The following is a 19,556-nucleotide window of genomic DNA, read 5'->3' on the forward strand; positions in this document are numbered from 1 at the left end:
CACTCCCGAGAAGGACCTCAACCAGGGATGGGAGGGGCAGGCAGAGGAGGATCTGCAATGGAGTGTGTGCAGGGACCATCCACTCCCACCCTCAGCAGGGACTGCACGGCTCCCTACTCTTGCTTTCTGTTGAGCTCATCCATGCTATTGAGTGGCAGAAAATCAAAGCTGACAAGATGTGTTCTTTATCACTCCTTTGTCCATCCTTCCACTTAATTAATCCCAATCAGACATGGTAAAATGGCCTTGGCAGGGAGGAGACCCCCTCACCATTTCCCTTAGAGTCAGCTGCTTGTCCCTCCCACCTCTGTACCTAAAGACAACTAGACTTCTGTCCCTGCCTTCCCCGGACCACTGCAAGCACCCACTGTACCCAGGAGAGAGTAGAGGACCCCATGGAGGTCACTAACTTTGTTTCCAGCTCCCCTTGGGGACCACAGAGGTAACTGTCTCCCATGATCAGTAGTTGGGTCCCACCACCCTTTCCTGATTTCTAGGTCTGCCTGGCCCCCAACAATTCGGAGTCCCCTTCTCTGCACAGAGACAAGCTACTGTCTTGCTTCTGGCTCTCCTCTCACCCCAAGACCTGCCTTCCTAGTTTGGGTCTCTGAGCAGCCAGTCCTAAAGCTGCAAATATGTCTTCTCTGGACCACCATCATTGCTGGATGATGGGGAAAGATCTCTTTCCTTGTGCCTCAGTTTCCCAGTCTGTAACATTACCCCTTGCCTTAGGGGCTTCTCCTAGGCACTCAGGAACTACTGGATGTCCTCCAACGGAAGTATTTCCTCCCACCTCATCTCTCCTCTCTCTCTCTCCCTCCCTCATTCTGTTCCCCTCTGTGTCCCTTTACCCATCCTTCCTTCACTTCCTATCTGAAAGTGTAGACATTTAGTGTCACTCCCAGCAGCCTATACACACATTAGAACTCTACTCTCAAAGGAGAACAAGCTTTGGGAGGTGACGTGTGTGTGTGGGGGGGGCAGGGGGAGTAGACTCTTTCTGAATGGGATACACTTGATGGCACTTAATGAAAGGAGCTCCAGAGTCATCCTTGCCCTTTCTGCCATGTGACAGAAGATGACTATCTACAAACCAGGAAGTGTCTCTTGCCACATAACCTAATCCTCCATCTCCTTGGTCTTAGACTCTCTTGCCTCTACAAGGAGGCAAATGAGGCCCTTTGTTATTCTAGCCCAGATGGACAAGACTCCCCTACTTCTATCTGTTCCCCTGTGCACACTCCCACACCCTGCACTACTCCCCACCGCCCCCGGTTATCCATCGAATTCCACACACGCCTGCACAGATGGGATCAATCCGAGGCTGCCTAGCCTTCAGCTTATCTCTGCTCCAAATGATTGATTTTCCCTCTTTAAGAGTAATTTGCTGGTGAATTCCACGTATTGGAAAGAAGAAGAAGGAAAAAAAAAGTCCTGTGAAATCTAATTCAATCTGACTGGCAGCTGGCACTTTCCAGGAAGAACTAAAGAGCCATCATTTTCATCCCGGATGGGTGTAGCGCTGTGGAAGGGGGCAGGTGCTTTTTACCTGTGCAAGCACACCTCCCTCCACCTGCCACAGCTCTTCTGGGAGTCATAATGTACTTAGTCGGAGGCCAGTGGCGGTGTGTTTGAATTTTGTGTTTGAATCAACAGTTTCCATTTTGTGTGGGACTCTCTCAAAGCCTAACTATACATCTGACCTTTAGTCTATTGCCTTGAGGCTTTCTTCGTTCTTTCCTTCCTTCCTTCCTTCCTTCCTTCCTTCCTTCCTCCCTCCCTCCCTCCTACCCTCCCTCCCTCCCTTCCTTCCTTCTTTTCTTCCTTCCTTCTTCCCCTTTTCCTTCCCTCCCTCTTTTTTCTGAGCAGAGTGGTACTCTTGGGACCCAGCACAGAATAGCTCATATGTGCTCCAGATAGTTCATTCCTGCTACCTCTTTCCCTTTTTTATTCTAGTTTGTCTGCCTCAGTTTCCCGACCCTGGCCACAGGTTGCCTGTCAGGCTTTAATCACAGATGCTATTCTGTCATATGAATACTACATGATTTATGGCAGTGGTGTCATTTAGTTTAGAAGCCCCCAAAGGTGCTGTTGATGCTGGCTTCTCTCACCCATTTTTTCTGGGGGTGTTCGGGACATCTTCAATACTTCATAAATTAACATGCAGTATAATTAACATATTTGTTCTACCATCCTATGGATAATAATACATGTATGGATTCCTGTCTGACCACTAAACTGAAACAATTTTATTACCCCTGGAAAAAAATCTTGCCTTGTCCCATTTCTTTGTAACCTCCCCCTGCCCCCACCCCATGCACTGTCAAACATTGAGCTCCTCTGCTCTTTGGGAATGCCATGGAATCCCTTAGAGTCTATTATCTGGTACCCAGCCCCTCTTAGGACAATGCCCTTGAACACATCTGATCCTCCCCTTATGCTGCCTTCTATATCTTGTGTGTATGTGCCTGTGTGTACGTGTGTGCACATATGTACAGATGCATGTGAAGACCAGAAGACCACATCAGGTGTTCCAGCTGCTCTCCACTTTAATTTTTGAAACACAAGCTCAGGTGAACCTGGAGTTTACATACTCAGCTAGGCTGGCTAGCCAGCAAGTTATGTCTCTACTTCCCCAGTGCTGGAATTGAGTACATGCTCTTCCTTGACAGGGAGGCATGCTCCTGCCTCAGAGCTGTGCCCTCGGGCTTTCTTCTGCCTAGAATATCCTTCTACTAAATGTTTTCACTTCAGAGGTCTCTCTTTCAAAGCCATCTTAGTAGAAAGGACTCTCCTAATAGCCCCTTTCCCTAGATCACCCTCAACATAACTCTTTCTCTTTCTTCGGAGACAGGATTTTTCTAGCCACAGCTGGCCTCAAAGTTGCTAACTTGTATGTTAGCAGAGGGTGGACTTGAACTTCTGACCATCCTGCTTCCTCCTCCTGTGCCAGGATTGCTGGCATGCACCACCACTCCTGCTTTATGCAGCACTGGGGCTCGAACCCAGGGCTTCTTATGTTCAAGGTAAGCATTCTACCAACAGAGCTACAACCCCAGCCCCAGCTTCCTTTTCTCCAAGTTTTCTTTTTACTATCTGGAATGCTGTTTTTCCTACTTACTCATTTGTTTTGCAATACTGGGGCTTGAACTTAGGGCCTCACACATCCTAGGCAGTCTCTCTAGTCCAGTGGCATCCCATCACTTAATTTTTTTCTCTTTCTTTCTTTTTCTTTCTTTCTTTCTTTCTTCCTTCCTTCCTTCCTTCCTTCCTTCCTTTCTTTCTTTCTTACTTACTTACTTTCTTTCTTTTTTTTTTTTTTAAATTTAGAGGCAAGGTCCTAGTGGACTTAGACTTCCAACTTCCCTGCCTTGGCCAACACCCCAGGAGCTGAACAATAGGCATATACATATAACACCTGCCTGCCTAGTTCAGTTCTTTAGTCATCCACTTTGGGAGCTGAAGCTGCCCAAGGGGAGCAGCAATGTCAGGTGTTGAGATGAGCAATGTGAGCAAAACAGGCAGGCAGGGGAGCATGGGAAAAAGACACTATGTTCTAGAGTGAATGGGCCTCAGAGAACAGGCACCATGGTAGGCATGAACCATGCAACAGACAGTCTAAGGGTGGGGACGAGGTTTGCTAGCTGCTTCTGATCCCACAGGAGCTTTCAGAAGACCAAGTGCTGTCTCAGGGGTGTGAGTTTTGAGATAAAATGAGTATTGCTACTTCCCACTGAGTCTTGCTCAGGTTCAGGTATGGGGATCATGGGAAGGGTCTGTCTGGAAAACATAAAAAGGGAACGAGTGCACAGACTCAATATGAAAGATGAACGCTCGCTGTAGTCCAGAGACTTGACTTGGGTGGGCAATGACAGGGCCCAGGGACACTCACTGCCACCAGAGCTGCCAAACAGGTTTATCGCCTGCCCCCACTCCCACCAGGCAGGCACCAGTGCAGAGCACATGCTAATTACATGCCATGACAGTAAGTGAGGAAGTATCTGAGTCACACCGTCACACCAGCCACCCTCTGGTCCTCAGGGAGGCTGGAGCTTTGCAAGCTGGGAGGAATCACACAGTGGGGATGGAAGGATGCAGCCAAAGCCAGGAAAATCCCAATAATCACAATCACAGCAAGAAGAATCTCCACAAAGGCAGCTGGGGAGAAATTAATGGGAATTGCAGATGGGCTGTCCTGCTCCTGGGGTATCCCTTCTAGAGCTGATAGGCATTGGAGGCAGTAGATATTTTCCAGGAGAGCCTCAGTCTTGGGGGAGGGACCATGATACGTAAGGAGAAGTTGCCACCTCCACTTCTCCCTGGACCAGAAGCCTCTCCCATGCTCCTTCTCATATCTGTGTGAGAGGCAGGGGACCCTGGAGGCCACTTCCATCATATCTTGTAGGGCTGGTCCCAGGCTGAGTGATTTCCAGCTACATCTTAGTTACTTGCCCAGAAGGGCTGAAGAGGGGGTAGGTAGGCAATGGGTGGCCACACACTTACACTGAGGACTGTCAGTGGTACCACTGGAAGCCTGGCCTCACATCCCTTTTCTTTGCTCCTAAAGTTTGGTTTCTTTAAAAACAAAAGTGGCTTAGACAATTGAATCCAGGGTAGCTGTGTTTACTTTCCAAAGGGTCAAGGATGTGTCCCTCCTGTGTCCACCACAAACTACACATTGGAGAGATACTATACTTACTACTGAGCCCAGAGGAACAGGGGTCTAAGTGATAGACACTCAGCCGAATGTGTGACAGGGACCGACTCTTGGTTCCACCCAGGTTTGCAGAGGCATGCTGCTCAAAATGCTGGCTGGACTCAAAGCTGAGAGAGCCAGCCTTGCCAAGACAAACAAAACAAACAAACCAAACCAAAACAAAATGCCTGGAAGAAGTAGGGCTGGAGAGGTAGAGGGGGAGGAGGGGGAGGTAGTTGGTGGGAAGGTTATAGGTAGTGAAGGCAGGGACTTAGCAGGGGCTTGCTTATCCTCTTTTTATACTATGGATCTTTCTGGAAGCCTGTCGAAGTCCACAGTTCTTAGATTTTTTTTTTTTGACAAGATCTCTATTGTCTGGTATATGAAGTCCTGAGGCTTGAACCTAGGGCTTCATGTATGTTAGTTGGGTACTCTACCAACAGAGTCATATCCCTACCCTCTCAGAATGCTTTTAATTGTGTAAGATAAACTACAGGGTACACCAAGTCAATTGAGTATTCTGAAACAGTTATCCAAGTATTTTAGAGGGGCAGTGTAGTCATATATGTGCTTTAGAATTCATTCAGCAAGGATATTCAGAGGCAGGGCTACTATTATGCTATGATTTCAAAGCAGGGTCGGGTGTAAATAGGATTTTGAGATGCCTGGGACCCCAGTAAAGTAATATGAAAATATCAGAAGTTTTTCTTGAGGTGAAGGTTCACAGACCCTGCATCTAAGTCCATAACAAAAGAGCAGGTGGAACTCACATTCATGAGAATAAACACACAGGTTTTCTTCACCCCAGGTCCGGATGCCTTAGAGGGCCAGTGGCCTGCCTGCCCCTGTAGCATAGAAACTCCTGGGCCAGAAGGGAGAGTTCTAGAGGTGACAGAGGAAGCCCATAGCAAGAACACAGCCTTCACAGTGCTGTGTGGGAGGGTGCTGAGGAACATAGCCTGGACAAACTCACTAACAGGAACAAATGGGAAAGCGAATGTAAATAAATACAAGGCTGTGTGTGGCTCTCCAACAGGCCTAGAACACATGTGGGATGAAAAATCAGGGTGATGGTGATGAATAAACTTAAGCCTCTGCGATTAGCAAATGAAGAACCATCTATGCCCTGTTCATGCCCCCCAATTCTTCACCAACCCAGCATACTGGAATATTCTTCCCACCATCCTCTTTCCTCTTACATGGGGGTGATGCCTTTTCCTTGGGGAGGTGGGTAATTTGGTTTCTTCCCCCCATCCTTATGCCTCTCAAACAAATTAATAGTGTCATTTGCCTGAGATCAGAACACATTTCTGCCAGATGTGTCCCTGGTCACCTATCTGGCACAGGTGCCTTTTCTTCCCCCAGCCCCTCCTGCCAGCCATGAGGAGCTGGGAGGGCCCACTGATCTGTGGGTCCAAGTGTTTGAACCGGTTACACAGGGTGTTCCAGCCCAAACTCTGTGACTGAATTCTTAACCCTGTATTCCCCAGGGTCCTCCCTCTGCCTCTGGAGGCCACCTGCCTCTTGTAGAGGATCCTTGAGGATGGAGGTTCTTGCTTCTCTTTAAAGCCCATGCAGAGGTTGCCCTTTTCCTTTCCATCTTCTTTAACTAGATGTGCCCACTCACTTCTATGCTGAGGCTTCATTGCATCTTCCCAGCAGCAGTACAGAGGTGGACAGCAGCTGAGTTTGGGGAAGAGTGGTGGGGGATAACAGGGCATACATATCTCCAAATAAGGAGCCCTGAGACACAGGTAGGAAATCCAGAATTGAGAGACCAAGGTCAAATTTCATTCAAACTGCAACCTATTTGCTGTGTGACTTTGGGAAAGCCCCTTAACTTCTCTGAATCTTCCTTTTCTGACAAGGGCAAAAATCACATTGTAAAACTACCTGATATGTAGGAGGGTTTGTGATGGGGCAGGCCCTCTTCTAAATATACGTGTGAATTCATTTCCCCACAGAGCAGTTCTGTGAGTTATCTGTGGTCACTATGTGGTCACCCAGAGTCAAAGGGGTGGAGCCATGACTGGAAGAGCAACCTTGCTCCAGAGCCCATATTTTGATCTTGAACCTGTTGGCTCTCTTATCCTACCTGAGTGATGTACTCTGGATGGCACCAAATGTAGACAGGGGTTGCCTGGGAAGGGGTAGGTAGGGGAGAGCCACAGAAGGCCCAGGTCCAGCTAAGAAGGGAGGGTTATGATGTGGGGCACCGAAGGCCTCCACACCCCATCTTCCTCCCTGCTCCTCTCATAGAGACAGTACTGTACTCAGGTCCACGGAATAGGAGCTGGGTGTGGTGGGGGCATGCCTAAGATCTCAAGTTCAAGGCCAACACCAGCTCCATAGTTAGACTGTCTCAAGACAAACCTCTGGGTGTGCTTGTGAAGGAGTTTTGTTAAATTGTTTTAATATGGTGTTTTGTTGCAGCAAAGAGAAGGGTAACAAAGCTGGGCTACATAAGAAGACTCTGCTTCAAACTTGTGTATGGGTGCGAACACACACACACACACACACACACACACACACACACACACACTGGGTTTCTTTGGATAAACAAACTGATGAAAACTGATGAAAGCTACTGGGTGTGGGCCACTGTCGGTTTCTACATGGGTGAACTGTCAAGGTCCTACAAGAGTGCAGAGTAGGTGAGGCAGCATCCAGGCAGACTCGTTGAAGCAGAGGAGGCAGGGGTGGTCTCACCACACCCTTCTGTCAGGTTGACACCCCCCACCAGAGGAGCATGCCCACACAGACAGCCTCCTGGGGTCTGTGTAGAACAGTGGCTGAGGTACCCTGCTGAAGCTGCTGGCCTCCAAGGAGCCCTCAGCTGGGGGAGAGGCCTGTGGCTGCAGACTAGCCCACAGAGGATTGTCCTGGAGAAAGCCCGGGGCTGGGCATGAGAGGACGCCTCTCTGCTTGTCTACTGTGGCACCCTCAGAGCTTGGGGGCACTGAAAACTGCAGAGGTGCTGAGAGGGAAGCTGCCTGCCACAGCTTTTCATTGGAAGCAGAGATGGCTCTACACCAAGGCTGACTTCTGGGCTTTTCTACCTTCATTCTCCTGTTCTCATCCCCACATCTGCACCCCAACCATCTATTTCCATCTCATCTGTCGCAGAGGACAAAAAGTGGCTGCTGCTGACTCCAACCTACTGTGCCTCTTTCTTCCCTGCCTTCTGTGAGTTTTCTATAGCCCGGCAAGGTAAAGAAATCACCTGGAGACTAATGCTAGGAGTCCTTGGGAATAGCCAGGGCCACTTTCTAGCCCCTGGGTTGTGGCCATGGCACACTAGAGCCTGAGGGACAGTGATAGGCTCTGCTGAATGAATCTTGGATCTCGGGAGGCACTGGAGGTACATTTAGCCTTTCTGGGATAAATTAACATCCTAAGTAGGAACCACTGCCACAAAGTTCCCACAGAGGTCACCTACTTCCTGTTCCCCCTTCTGTTTTCATCACCGCCCTCTACTGCCCCATAGTGGACTTCTGAAGTTAGCCTGCCCCGGGCAGCCTCTGGGACAGCCCAGAAGAAGCCCAACTTCAGGCTGTGCTTATCTATGGGGCAGATATTGAGCAATACATGTCTCTATCCACAGAGTTCTGGATAAGGTGTGAGACACTGAAAGCCTGCTCATCAAACCCACTTTGGCTGTGGCCTGTGGATCTTGCATCCTGTAGATCCTGCAGCCTTCAGACCCACCAATGGGATCACCCATCAGGACTCAGGAGGCTGGTACACTCATCGCCCTGTGACTACAACTGTGAGGACAGGCCAAGACTGCCTGTGGTTCTGTAGTGCTTGTGACAAGTGGTCTGACCTCTCTTCTTGCATTCAGATTTCCTCAGTTTGGCCAGAAGATGACTTAGCCAGTAGAGGTGCTTGTCACCAAGGCAAATGATGCGAGTTCAAGTCTTGGAACCTATATTGTGGAAGGAGAGAACTATCTCCCCAAAGTTGACCTCTGACTTACAAACGCAGGCCAGTGCACCCTGCTCCCACTAAATAAATAAATATCCAAATAATTTGCTGTGTCAAAAATGTTTTTCTGCCACAAATCCAAAGTCACCTTGAACCTAGACATCAACACTAGTACACCCAAGAACACAGCAGGACAGGGGCTCAGACAGCTGCATGGTTGTATTAAGAAGTGTATTTTGTTCCTGATTCTGGATACCATGCTGCAGCCTGTGACTCCTCTTCCAGCCTGCATGTGGAGTCCTTAGTCTGGGTCACATGTTCTTCCTTGGTATCAGCGTCCTAGCCTTGGATGCTGTTCTCTGGCCAGACCTGAGCCCCTCGGGGTTCTGAGGATGGCAAGAGAGATAGTACACAACAGCCATGCAGAAGTGAGCCTTGCAGCCCTCTCACTGAGGGCTGAGCCAGGCCACAGCAGGAGCCTAGCAGGCACAGGAAGGTGGCTGCTGTCCTTGTTAGTTTTCTCTGTTTGTCACTGGGTCTTGCAAGCGCAGGACTCTGAGTGGAGGCAAGTCCTTTAGTCTCAGAGACATGGCCATCTCTATGGAGAAAAATTATAGAGCACAGGGATGGCCCTTGTTGCTCCAAGTGTCCCTAGCCTCAGGGCTTATTACTGGCTATGCTAGGTGGAGTTGCCACTAAAGGCAGGTTGAGATCCAACACCCACCCATCATGCATTACTTAATCATCATTATTAACCTGATAGGATTTACTAAATAAATAGGAGAGAGTGAGTGAGTGCCAGCAGTCATCTCTGCTTCCTAGCCACGGACACAATGTTGCTTAGTTGCCTCCCTCTTACAGTCAATATGATGAGCCCTCAAACTGTGAGCTAAAATAGCCCCTCTCCCTTGAATCGTTTTTGCCCAGTATTTTGTCACAGCAACAGAAAATCAGCCAACACAACATTCTGACAGACAATGCAGGCCGTCTTGCAGCCTGAAGACCTTCAGGGTGAGGGTGGCCCTAATATCTGGGAGGGCCAGGGCTCTCTGCACTGGGGAGTTTCAGCTTGGGGAAGAAAGTGGGTGTCCAGGATCCTCATGGCAGGCTTAGGACCAAGTCCTGTGAGTGCTCCTTCACATCCTCTGGGACAGACATGGGTTTCACTGTTTCCCCATGTTCCGACGCCCTTAGGCAGTAAGGTAGGGGCCTGAGATTCACTCTGGCTGATCAGCCAGTGGCAAGCAGGCCCTGGGCATTCTGGGACTCAGTACAAAGTATTGGTTCTCTGCCCTACAGCTGTCCCTCATGTCCCTGCACCTGTCTAAGAGTGCTGATTGAGTTCTGTAATGCCCACCCAGAGCAGTATTCCCAGCTGGTAATCTGCCAGAATGAGCTTGTGCCTTAGAGCTAACTTGTTACCACAGCAGAGTTAGACAGATACAGCCTCATTCTTTCTTGTTAAGCATATGAACAGGGGAGCTCTGATAGGATCATTAATGCCCCCTATACCACAGAGCTAGTCAATGGGGGCTTGCCTTTGGGTCCCCTGAGCACAGAACCTGTGATGTCTCCAAGACAAAGTGCAAGCAAGCATTTTGCCCAAGTCCCAGCTCTCTACCCCAGCCCAAACCTTGCATTGCCTGTGTGGGTCACAACCTGCTAATGATGTCTGCTTGCAAGTTCTCGCCTCTGGTCCTCTATGGGGCACTAGTCTTCCTGCATGCCTTGACTTAGTTCAAGATCCCTCTCTCCAGAGACCCTTACTGATCCTCTAGCTGAGGGATCCCTCTCTTTAGATGATCACTGATGTCCTATGATCCTTTAGCCTTGGATGCTACACAGGTACAGGTGTTTCTTGTTTCTTAGGTATCACTATTCCCCAGAAACCTAGAAAGGACTTCATTCTGAGGTTCTCATGCACTGTGTGTGTGTGTGTGTGTGTGTGTGTGTGTGTGTGTGTGTGTGTGTGTGTTTGTGAGTGTGTGTTTGTGTGTGGGGGGGTACATTGCAGATACTCCAGGGGGTACCAGATGAACTACTAGAATGCGAGAATATGCTAGAATTGCTTTTAAGCATCCTTAAGCAACAGGAGTTGGCAAGATGAGGGAGACAGGACTCCATGTGAGAAAGGGGTAATTATTACACCAAAAGCAGGAGTCAACCTGCTTGTTAATATATATTTTGGGGGGAGAGGCAGGGTCTTATGCAGCCCAGGTTGGCCTTGAACTCACTGTGTAGTCGAATATGCCATCTGAACTTTTGATCTATCATCTTCTACTTCCTGGCTCCTAGGATTATGGGTATGTATGATCACACTCATATTATGTGGTGCTAGACACTGAACCTGGGAACTTATGCATGCTAGGCCAGTGTTCTACCAGCTGGGCCACATTTCTAAGCCATCTCTACTTTTAGAAAGGCTTATACTTTTGTTGCAGCTACTTAGCCACACTATTGGCCAATTGGAAGTGGGATCCTTTATTCCTGTTTTAGTAAACAGTATATGCTCAATATGTGTTTCACTTAGATAGATTAGCATCTATCAAGAGAGGGATGTGGGCACACACACACACACACACACACACACACACACACACACACGGGGGGGGGGGAGCTGGATACCCACATGGCTTGGTCCTGGCACATGTGTTTCACTGGGAATAGCCAAAAGACTTCAGTGAGATAAGGGAGGCAGGTCCTCATGTGGGGAAAGGGTAACTATCACACCAAAAGCAGGAGGCAGCCTTTATATAGACTCTCCACCCTAGGGATGCACATTCCATTCAGGATAGAAGGTGACAGTGTGGGGCCCACACTTCAGGTTGATTTCTGTTTGGAAAAATGGCTATTTTAATGTATGCATGTGTTGTAATACCCATCTTGAATCAGTCCAGTAGCTATGTATACATACATATACCTCTCTCTCTCTCCCTCTCTCTCCCTCTCTCTGTGCATGCACTGTGTGTGTGTGTGTGTGTGTGTGTGTGTGTAGTCACACACTGGTAGTGTGCTCAGGGGTGTTTTCCCAGGGTGTAGATGACAGCCTATAGCAGCGTAGAGACTACCACACAGCAGGGAGGACACATAGCAGTGGCTGTTTCTATTTTCCCACTGAGGACCCAGAATCCCCATCCTAGTGCTGCACAAAGCAATCAGATCAGTGAATGCAGAAGGGCCATGTGCTCCAGCAACTCACCTCATCCTTGTCCACCACCTGGATGAAGAGAGGGAGGGCAAAGCCGACCTGCGCTAGCTCAGTGATGGCCACACTGTACTCAGAGCTGTTGAACTCTGGGGCATTGTCATTGATGTCAATAACCAGGATGTTGAAGGTTGTGGTAACTGTGGCATCTGATGGGGTCCGGTCATCATTCAGTTCAGTGCCCTGCAGACAGAGGAAGGCATCATGATCATACAAGCTCCTAGTGCTCATCCAGGATGTTCCTGGTACTACATCATGTGTATCAATGTGAATTATTCCATGAAATCCCCACCATGGCCCTAGGAAGATGTTCTATCGCCTGCATTCCTTGTTACAGGACACTGAGGCACAGAGAGGTGAGATAATTTGTACCAGGAAGAATGACCTGAGTAGGTCTCAAACTCAGGCAATGGGATTCTGGAAACTTCTAGGAGGTGGGCAGGAGGAACAAATAGATTTCATACCCACCAAGGGGTGCAGGGAGAGGGCACTGGGCTCAGTAGATGGTTAAATCAGGGCTTCTGTTTTGTGACACTTATAGATCAAGACATACCTGAGCCCCTACTGTGGTCCTAACATCACCAGGCCTGGGAAGGTCTAAGTCAGAGTCAGGAAGGATCTAGATGTCTGGGGAGTCCAGAGCCCCAGATCCCAAAGCACTCATTTCCTAGTTCTGACTCCAGACACTGTGAGGGAGAGCTGGGTAGTATCTGCCACCAGGCCCAGAGATAGGAGAGCACAGCTCACCAGGCACAGAACATTCGCTGAGCATTTTGCATGAAGGCGGGAGAGCTGAACTCAGGGACCCTAGGTGAAGAGGTGATGGTGCTGGGTGGGGGGATGGGCTCTCTTTCTCTGGAGCAGACTCCCTGGCCTCCTTGGGAGGAGGCAAAATATGAAGAAGGCCTGGAGCTAGGTGTACATGTAGGACACTCTGTTTACATGTCTCCCTGGCAGACTCATCCCTGAACCCAGGTGAGAGGAGGAAGCTGGTAAATGGTGAGAGCCAGGAGGTCCACAGCTGCCTTGGAATTTCTCAAGACTCTACCCTCCCCCTTTCTCAAGACCTTTTGCCTATTTCCCCCACTGCTACATGTCTGGGGCTCGGCAGCCCCTTGTACCCACCCTACCCATATCCATTCCCTAAATAGCTTTCCCAGGGTATGGCTCAGCAAACCATTGATTTCAATTAAAACTAGCCATGAGTGGCAGGTAGCTGCAAGGGAAGTACTGGCACTTTTACCACACCTTCCAGGTAGGAACCCCAAGCTCCTACACCTTCCTCTTCAGGCTACTGTTTGCTGAGCTGGGGAGCATCACCCCTACAAGGGAAATAGAAGTTCCAGCCTGTGCAGGTATTGTAGTATGTGTGAAATGCTGGGTAGACTTGTTTTATAACCCCAGTACCCTCGGGACTGTCCTCCAGTTCCCCTCAGGTTGTCCTCCAAATTGCTAGGAAAGGCCTCTAGCTAGACAGTCATCTAGGAGGTGTGGTATCTGTCCAGTGGGCCTCACCTTCACTGTCAGGATGAAGCCATGACTGTATAGGGGGTTCTCCCGGTCCAGCAGGCCATTCAGGGTGAGCGCTCCGCTGATGTAGTCTAGGGCAAAGATGCTGTTGGTATTTCCTGCAAGACAGACACCCAGAGCCATGATGGGTTGGCAGAGAGGTGTAGAGTCAAGGCATACACTCCTCCACAGGGGGACAAACTTGGTAGACTCTGGAAAGAGTAGAAAGCCTTGAATCACAGATTACAGTGCCCTTCCTGAGTTCCACCTAGCCCTCTCTGAGCCAGCAAAAAAATGTCTCCTTTTAGTGCTGGCAAATTTTAACACTGAATCTTATTTTTCTTAAAAAAAATAGTTTTTGACACAGGGTCTCAGGTGTCCTAGGTTGACATTGAATTCACATGTAGCCAAAGATGACCTTGAATTTCCGTTGGTCCTGCTTCCTACTCTGGAGTGCCAGATTGCCAGGTGTGCTGCAACTGGTTTATGCAGTGCTGGGGATCAAAGACAGGGTTCACGCGTGCTAGACAAGCACTCTAACGGGGCTACGTCAAGCCTTGTTTTCCTTTAGAATAGCCTTCCAAAAGAGACAGAATTCAGGCAGGACATAGTAGACCCAGTGGGTTCTTTTTGGATTATTTTTCATTTAAATTATTATTATTATTAATTTATTTATTCTGTGTGTAGAGGCACACATACCATGGTATGTATGTGGAAGTCAGAGGACACTTTTATGAAGTCATTTCTTTCTACCTTTACATGGGTTCTGGGGATCGAACTCACCTAGTCGGGCTTGTCAGGCAACAGCTTTTACCAGTTGAGCCATTCCATTGGCCCGCTTTTGCTTATTTTATGGTCCTATTCTAGTCTAGTCTATTCGTTCTATCCTGATTTCCTATGGCATTAGTACAAGGGTTTGAATTTTTTAAATGATGAATATCTTAAAACATAATTCAATTTTAAAGAATATTCTAAGTACTTACTAAATTAGAGACACTTATTTAAACTACTCACAAAAATTATACATGAACAACTCTGGCTTCCTGCCGAGGCCCTGAAGCCTTTCTCCCTCCCCTGCCAACCAGGCTTCCTGCTTCTGTGTTCCTGCACTGTGATCCCACACACACCTCAGTTTCTTTGGGCTCTGCACATGCTCGTTCCTACCCTGGGCTCTCCTTCCCTGGCTTCCTCTCTGTCCTCCCCTCCCATCTTCCCTACCCAGCCATCCCCACCTGCCCTCTCTCCTCCAATAGGGACATGTTGATGGTCCAGCCTATTTTGTCTGCCCCATAGGCAATGGTCCCTCACCTGATTTTTCTGCATGACTCTCCTCTGCCTGCCCAGCCAATAAACTCCCAGGAGATGAGGACTTTTCATAATTGTCCACATAATTGGCACATTCTGGTAGCAGGTTCTGTATGGGTTTCTTAGGTCACCTGAGCCAGCCCTGCATGGGCTGCTGTCCATTCTTTTTGGCCCTGCAGCCAGGCTATGTTCTTCACTTACCCGTTGCCCATTCATTCACAGACTTGTGGTATCCATTCACAATTTTGCAACCCCTATCCTGTGGCCAGGCCTGAGCTTGGCACTATGGGCTCGATGTCTACAAGCCAGGAATTCAGGCTGAATGAAGCTGCAATCTAGAAGGAACACACATCACTCTTCCCCAAACCAGGCCCCGGAGGTCACAGCAGGCAACACTGTTCACAGATGAGAAGGCTGAAGAGGGAAAGCAGCTTGCAAAAGGCACACCAATGCCCTCCTGTGAGATCCTAGTCCACTTACCTAACCCCTCTGTGCCCTGCCTTCCTTGTGTAAACAAGGATAACACTGGCATCTACCTTGTGAGGATGAAATAAAAAGACATGTTGCCTTGGTTGATGCTGTTGTAAACGGGGTATGGAGAACAGGCAGGACCAGGGTAAGCATGGACCATCCCTGACTCTGTTGTGAGCAGGGCATGGGTTATGGACAGGACCAGGTTGATCATGGACCATCCCTGACTCTGATTCAGGGAAGGAAGTAATAGCTTTCAATACACATGGAGCCCCAGGGAAGTGGTGGTACTTCCCTGCCCTTTCCTGTCTTCATTCCAAGGGACCAGCAATGGAAAGTGGTAGGTGAGGTAATGTCTCCTTCTGACTTTAAGGAAGCAGGACAGGGGCTGTTCTCAGCTTGCTTATGCACTCAGCCAGGAGTCCCTCCAGTTCTCTCAGCCACTGTAGGACCGTGGATCCCCTTTGGGCTTTATGGGGCTTTGGAATTTGGACCTGGCTTCAGTTCTGCAAGTGTATTTCCACATGCCCCTGACTGAGGCTTCTCCCACAAGCAGATTGATGGGTGTGCCTGTGCTTTTGTACAGAGGACTACCATATAAGGAGACAAAGAGTGGCTTTAACAAAGGAGTTTGTTACAGGAAATGAGGGACTGTGCGGTCCCATCCATCCATCCATCCATCCATCCATTCATTCATTCATCCATTCATTCATAGACCTTCATGCTCTCACTAATTCATTCATTTACTCATCCATTCATGAAAGTGTGCGCTCTCATTCATTCATTTCTCCATTCATGCAACTGTACACTCTCATTCATTCTTTCATAGGATTGTATGCACCCATTTATTCTTTCTTGGCTTGCTTCTGTTTTGTGTTAGGGGCATAGTCCTTGGAGGAGCAGTCCTTACCAGGTCCTCATAGCATAGCTGACCAGACAGGACTGGGGCAGGATGAAGCCAGGGTTACATGGATCTTTAAGGGGGCAGGTCCTCCCCTGTTCTTCTCCAACTCACTCAGGCTCTGGCATCCCTAGGCCCCATGGTCAGCATCCCATCACTCCAGATTTTCATATCCATTTATTCTTTCCAATAAAGGAGCCTATGAAATGTTTAACTAAATGTGATCCAATTTTGATCTTTGTAATATTTCACCATAAATCATTCAGAAACCCTTGCTGAACAACTTGTGTAAGGGTTAGGTTGGGAAAATAGGCTACTGAATCTGGCACATTCAGATGCATCCCCTCATCCAGTACTTACCCCCATCCATTCATGGTCACACTATTCTCTGGACCTAAGATACATCTCCCCCAACCTCAGCACCTTCTTTATAAGCCTACTGACAAATACTGCTAACTGGGAACACCCAAATAACTTTGGGATCTTCCCCAACACACATATACACCCCCCACAATACACTCTTTATAGCTCTGTGTGATTATCTTTCATGATCCCAGGACCAGCAGTCAAAACCAGCTATACATAGGGAGCTGCCAAGGCCACCTAAGTGAGGCGCTCACTTGGCTGCTGCCACTGTCACCATGGCAACTGCAGCACTTGCTAGGATGCTGTGGGGCTTAGGCACTGGCTTGAAGTGAACCCTGTGTAGGAAAGGTCAAGGACATGTTCATTAACTAGCTCATTCAGTTAGCCCCTTCAAGTTCATACTTGAGCCCTGTCAATGGGCAAGGTACAGGGCCATATGCAAGGGGCTCTGCCTTCAGTCTACAGCAAGGACTGCCCTTTATGGTACCGTCACACTGTTGACAGGAGGAGCCCTCGTGGGGCTCACGCTCCAGAGGAAAAACAGTAGAATAGAGGAGGCTGTCATTATACACTCAGGAGCCTTACCACATTGGTTTAATTTAGTTCCAATACTGGCTGTGTGATCTTAGTCAAGTTTCTTAGCAGATAAGTACCTACCTCTATTTCTTAGGCCACAACATGGAGAGAAAAGTGGCCCTGCTAAGGGGCCAGCTGCCATGGGTACTGTGAGGTGTGATGAGTTAGGACAATGCCTGGACTACTGGAAGCATCCACAAATGCCGGCTGCCCATATGGCACTAAGATGTCTGCTGTGGTCCCTGTTCAGTACTGGGCACCATCCAGTGGGACTCTTGCCTATTCCTGTTTGCCCAATGGGGGCACACTCCTGATGGTAAACTTAAAATTTAAGGCTTGTGTTTACAAGTTGGTTGCTATGAGGAAGAGGTTCTGAACAGACCCCAGGTCCACAAGGTATCATGCCCCAGCTCCAGCCTCTGTTCCTGCCATCACTTGCTCCTACCAATACTTTCTCACAGGGACTGTGAGCTTGGCATGCTTGCATACATGGGTGCCCACATACACACACATTATTTTTGTGTGTGGCTATTGTTCATTTGCATATCACCTTTGAAAATGTCCATTCTGGTCTTCTGCTCCTGGGACTCCTGAAAGCAGTTTCAGTGATGCCTTACTCTGAATGATGATGGCCCCTTGTGTGCCTTGCCGTTGTCTTTGCCCCATCATGGCTGGGTACAAGGCAGGTACCGATGTGTGTATAGGGTGAATGCATGTGTGAGAAGAGTGGTGCACGTGCAGAGTAAGGCATATGAACGCCTGAAGGAGATGGGATTGGCATGGCCAAGAGATGACATGTACACGCTAATGCAACCCTGTTCACAGAGCCAGGATATGCAATCAATCAATCTGTGCTATCTACAGATGAGCGGACAAGGAGGACTGCACATATAACGGAGTATTACACAGCCATATAAAGACAAACTCCATCAGTGCAACAGCATGGATGAACCTGGGAAGGGGGTGTGTGTATCAGGTGAAATAAGCTAGGCACAGGAAGCTGCACACAGCATGAGCCTAGTCAAATGTGGAACCTAGGAAACCCTGTCTCTAGAGCAGGAACACAGTGTGGGGAGGAACACAGCGGAAGGCTGGCTAATGGTACAAAGTTCATGTGTTGGGAAGAATACCATGGTGTCCTATTGCCCAGCAGGGCGACTAGAGTTTTAAAAAAATCAGCTGAATATTTCAAAAGAGCCAGGGGAAGGAATTGTAAATATTCCTACCATGAAGGGATGGTAAGTGCTCAAGGTGATGTATATGTTAATTTCCCCTGATTTGATGATGATTGCCAACAGGGTTTATGCGTTGCAAAGCATCATACTGTATACCAGAAATATGTGTAATTTCTGTCAGTTAAAAATAAAAAAAAACCCTAGATTAAAAAAAATTGCTTCCTTGAAAGTGTATCTCAAATCCTCCATCAAATGTTTTACATGGCAGTAGAAGAATGTCTGCCTGGTGATGTCCAATGGCCCATAGTGAGTCTGGAGGGCCAAGGCTAGCCTTAGAGGGGTGCCAGTACCACGGTGGTCTGAAAGACTTATGGACTGGCAGGGATGGTTTCTGTGGCCCCACTGGGGACATGCAGTAATACTGAAAATACACCAATGATAGTTGGAAAATATAGGTGGGCAGTCAGCCTCAAGTGCCAGGTGCCCTGAGGCCAGAGGATGTGATCCTGAGAAAGAAAAATACAGGCAGATATACAGAGGGATTTAGTATGCTGAGAAGTCTTTCAAAGCCATTGAGAGGGAGGGGCTTTGGCTATCTCTAGAGAATGATTTTAACATCAAAGGGAATTGGAAAGGGAAGGAGGGATAGTGAGAGCCTGGTGTGAATGGCTGGCAAGAGGTGCAGTGCCCACTAGAGGGAACAGTGTAATGGGGCAGGGATCTCTGTGGGATGGCAGGAGGGAGGTGGGGAAGAGGGATAGAGAGGGAGTGAAAGGCAGAGAAGGATGCAAGCGGCTCATTTGGAGTGAGCCTCCTTGGCCCAGGGGAGGCTTGCTCCCTCTTCCCTTTCCTCACAGGCTAGTGGCTTCCTTTTCACCCCACTACTGCCTGCCCATGCCAAATCTCATCAGCCCCTCACTATCCCTCATCTCCTCTACAGCATCTTGACCCACGCTGCCAGGTCTGGCTAGAAAGCAGTTTTGTGAGAGGTCGATGGAGCGTGTGGGAACATGGGCTGATGACTCTGAAATGCCTGCTCTGCTGGGCTAACAGCCCGGCACCAGCTCTCTCAACTCACTCCCTCTGCTCTGAATAAGGGCAAGGCCAAGGCCCCACCCTGCCTTGCTCCTGCCAGCAGGATCTCCAAAGCCAACACAGCCTGCCACAGAAGCTGACCCTCACCTCCTAACCAGAGGTGCTGAGCCCCAGATGGTCTGGTTGGCATGCTCAAAACTGTCCAGGCTCTTCCCTGTGCTGGGGTGTCCCTGGTTCTTGAGACCAACAGCATTAGCCTTGAGGGTTAGGTCTGAGGTGCCATGCTTAATCCCCCCGAGGTCCCCAGAGAAATGCACAGTACTCATTTGTTAGTTGGCCTGTTGTTGACTTCCTCCCTCAGCAGTGATCAGAGAAAGGGGTGACCTAGGC

The 19,556-nt window shown here is 48.8% G+C and overlaps 1 protein-coding gene across 1 annotated transcript in view; it reads right to left on the reverse strand.

Annotated features, from left to right (window-relative positions):
- The window catches only part of Cdh23 (cadherin related 23), a 317,335-nt gene that overhangs the window by 157,212 nt on the left and 140,567 nt on the right, over positions 1-19,556 (reverse strand). The window contains exons 9-10 of the mRNA XM_051186787.1: positions 13,344-13,456; positions 11,823-12,011 (exon numbers count right to left, since the gene is read on the reverse strand). Of these exons, the coding sequence (XP_051042744.1) occupies positions 11,823-12,011; positions 13,344-13,456 (302 nt within the window). The remainder of the gene's footprint in view (positions 1-11,822; positions 12,012-13,343; positions 13,457-19,556) is intronic.

Source organism: Phodopus roborovskii, unplaced genomic scaffold (assembly GCF_943737965.1).
Source record: "Phodopus roborovskii unplaced genomic scaffold, PHOROB, whole genome shotgun sequence".
NCBI classification, from domain to species: Eukaryota; Metazoa; Chordata; class Mammalia; order Rodentia; family Cricetidae; genus Phodopus; species Phodopus roborovskii.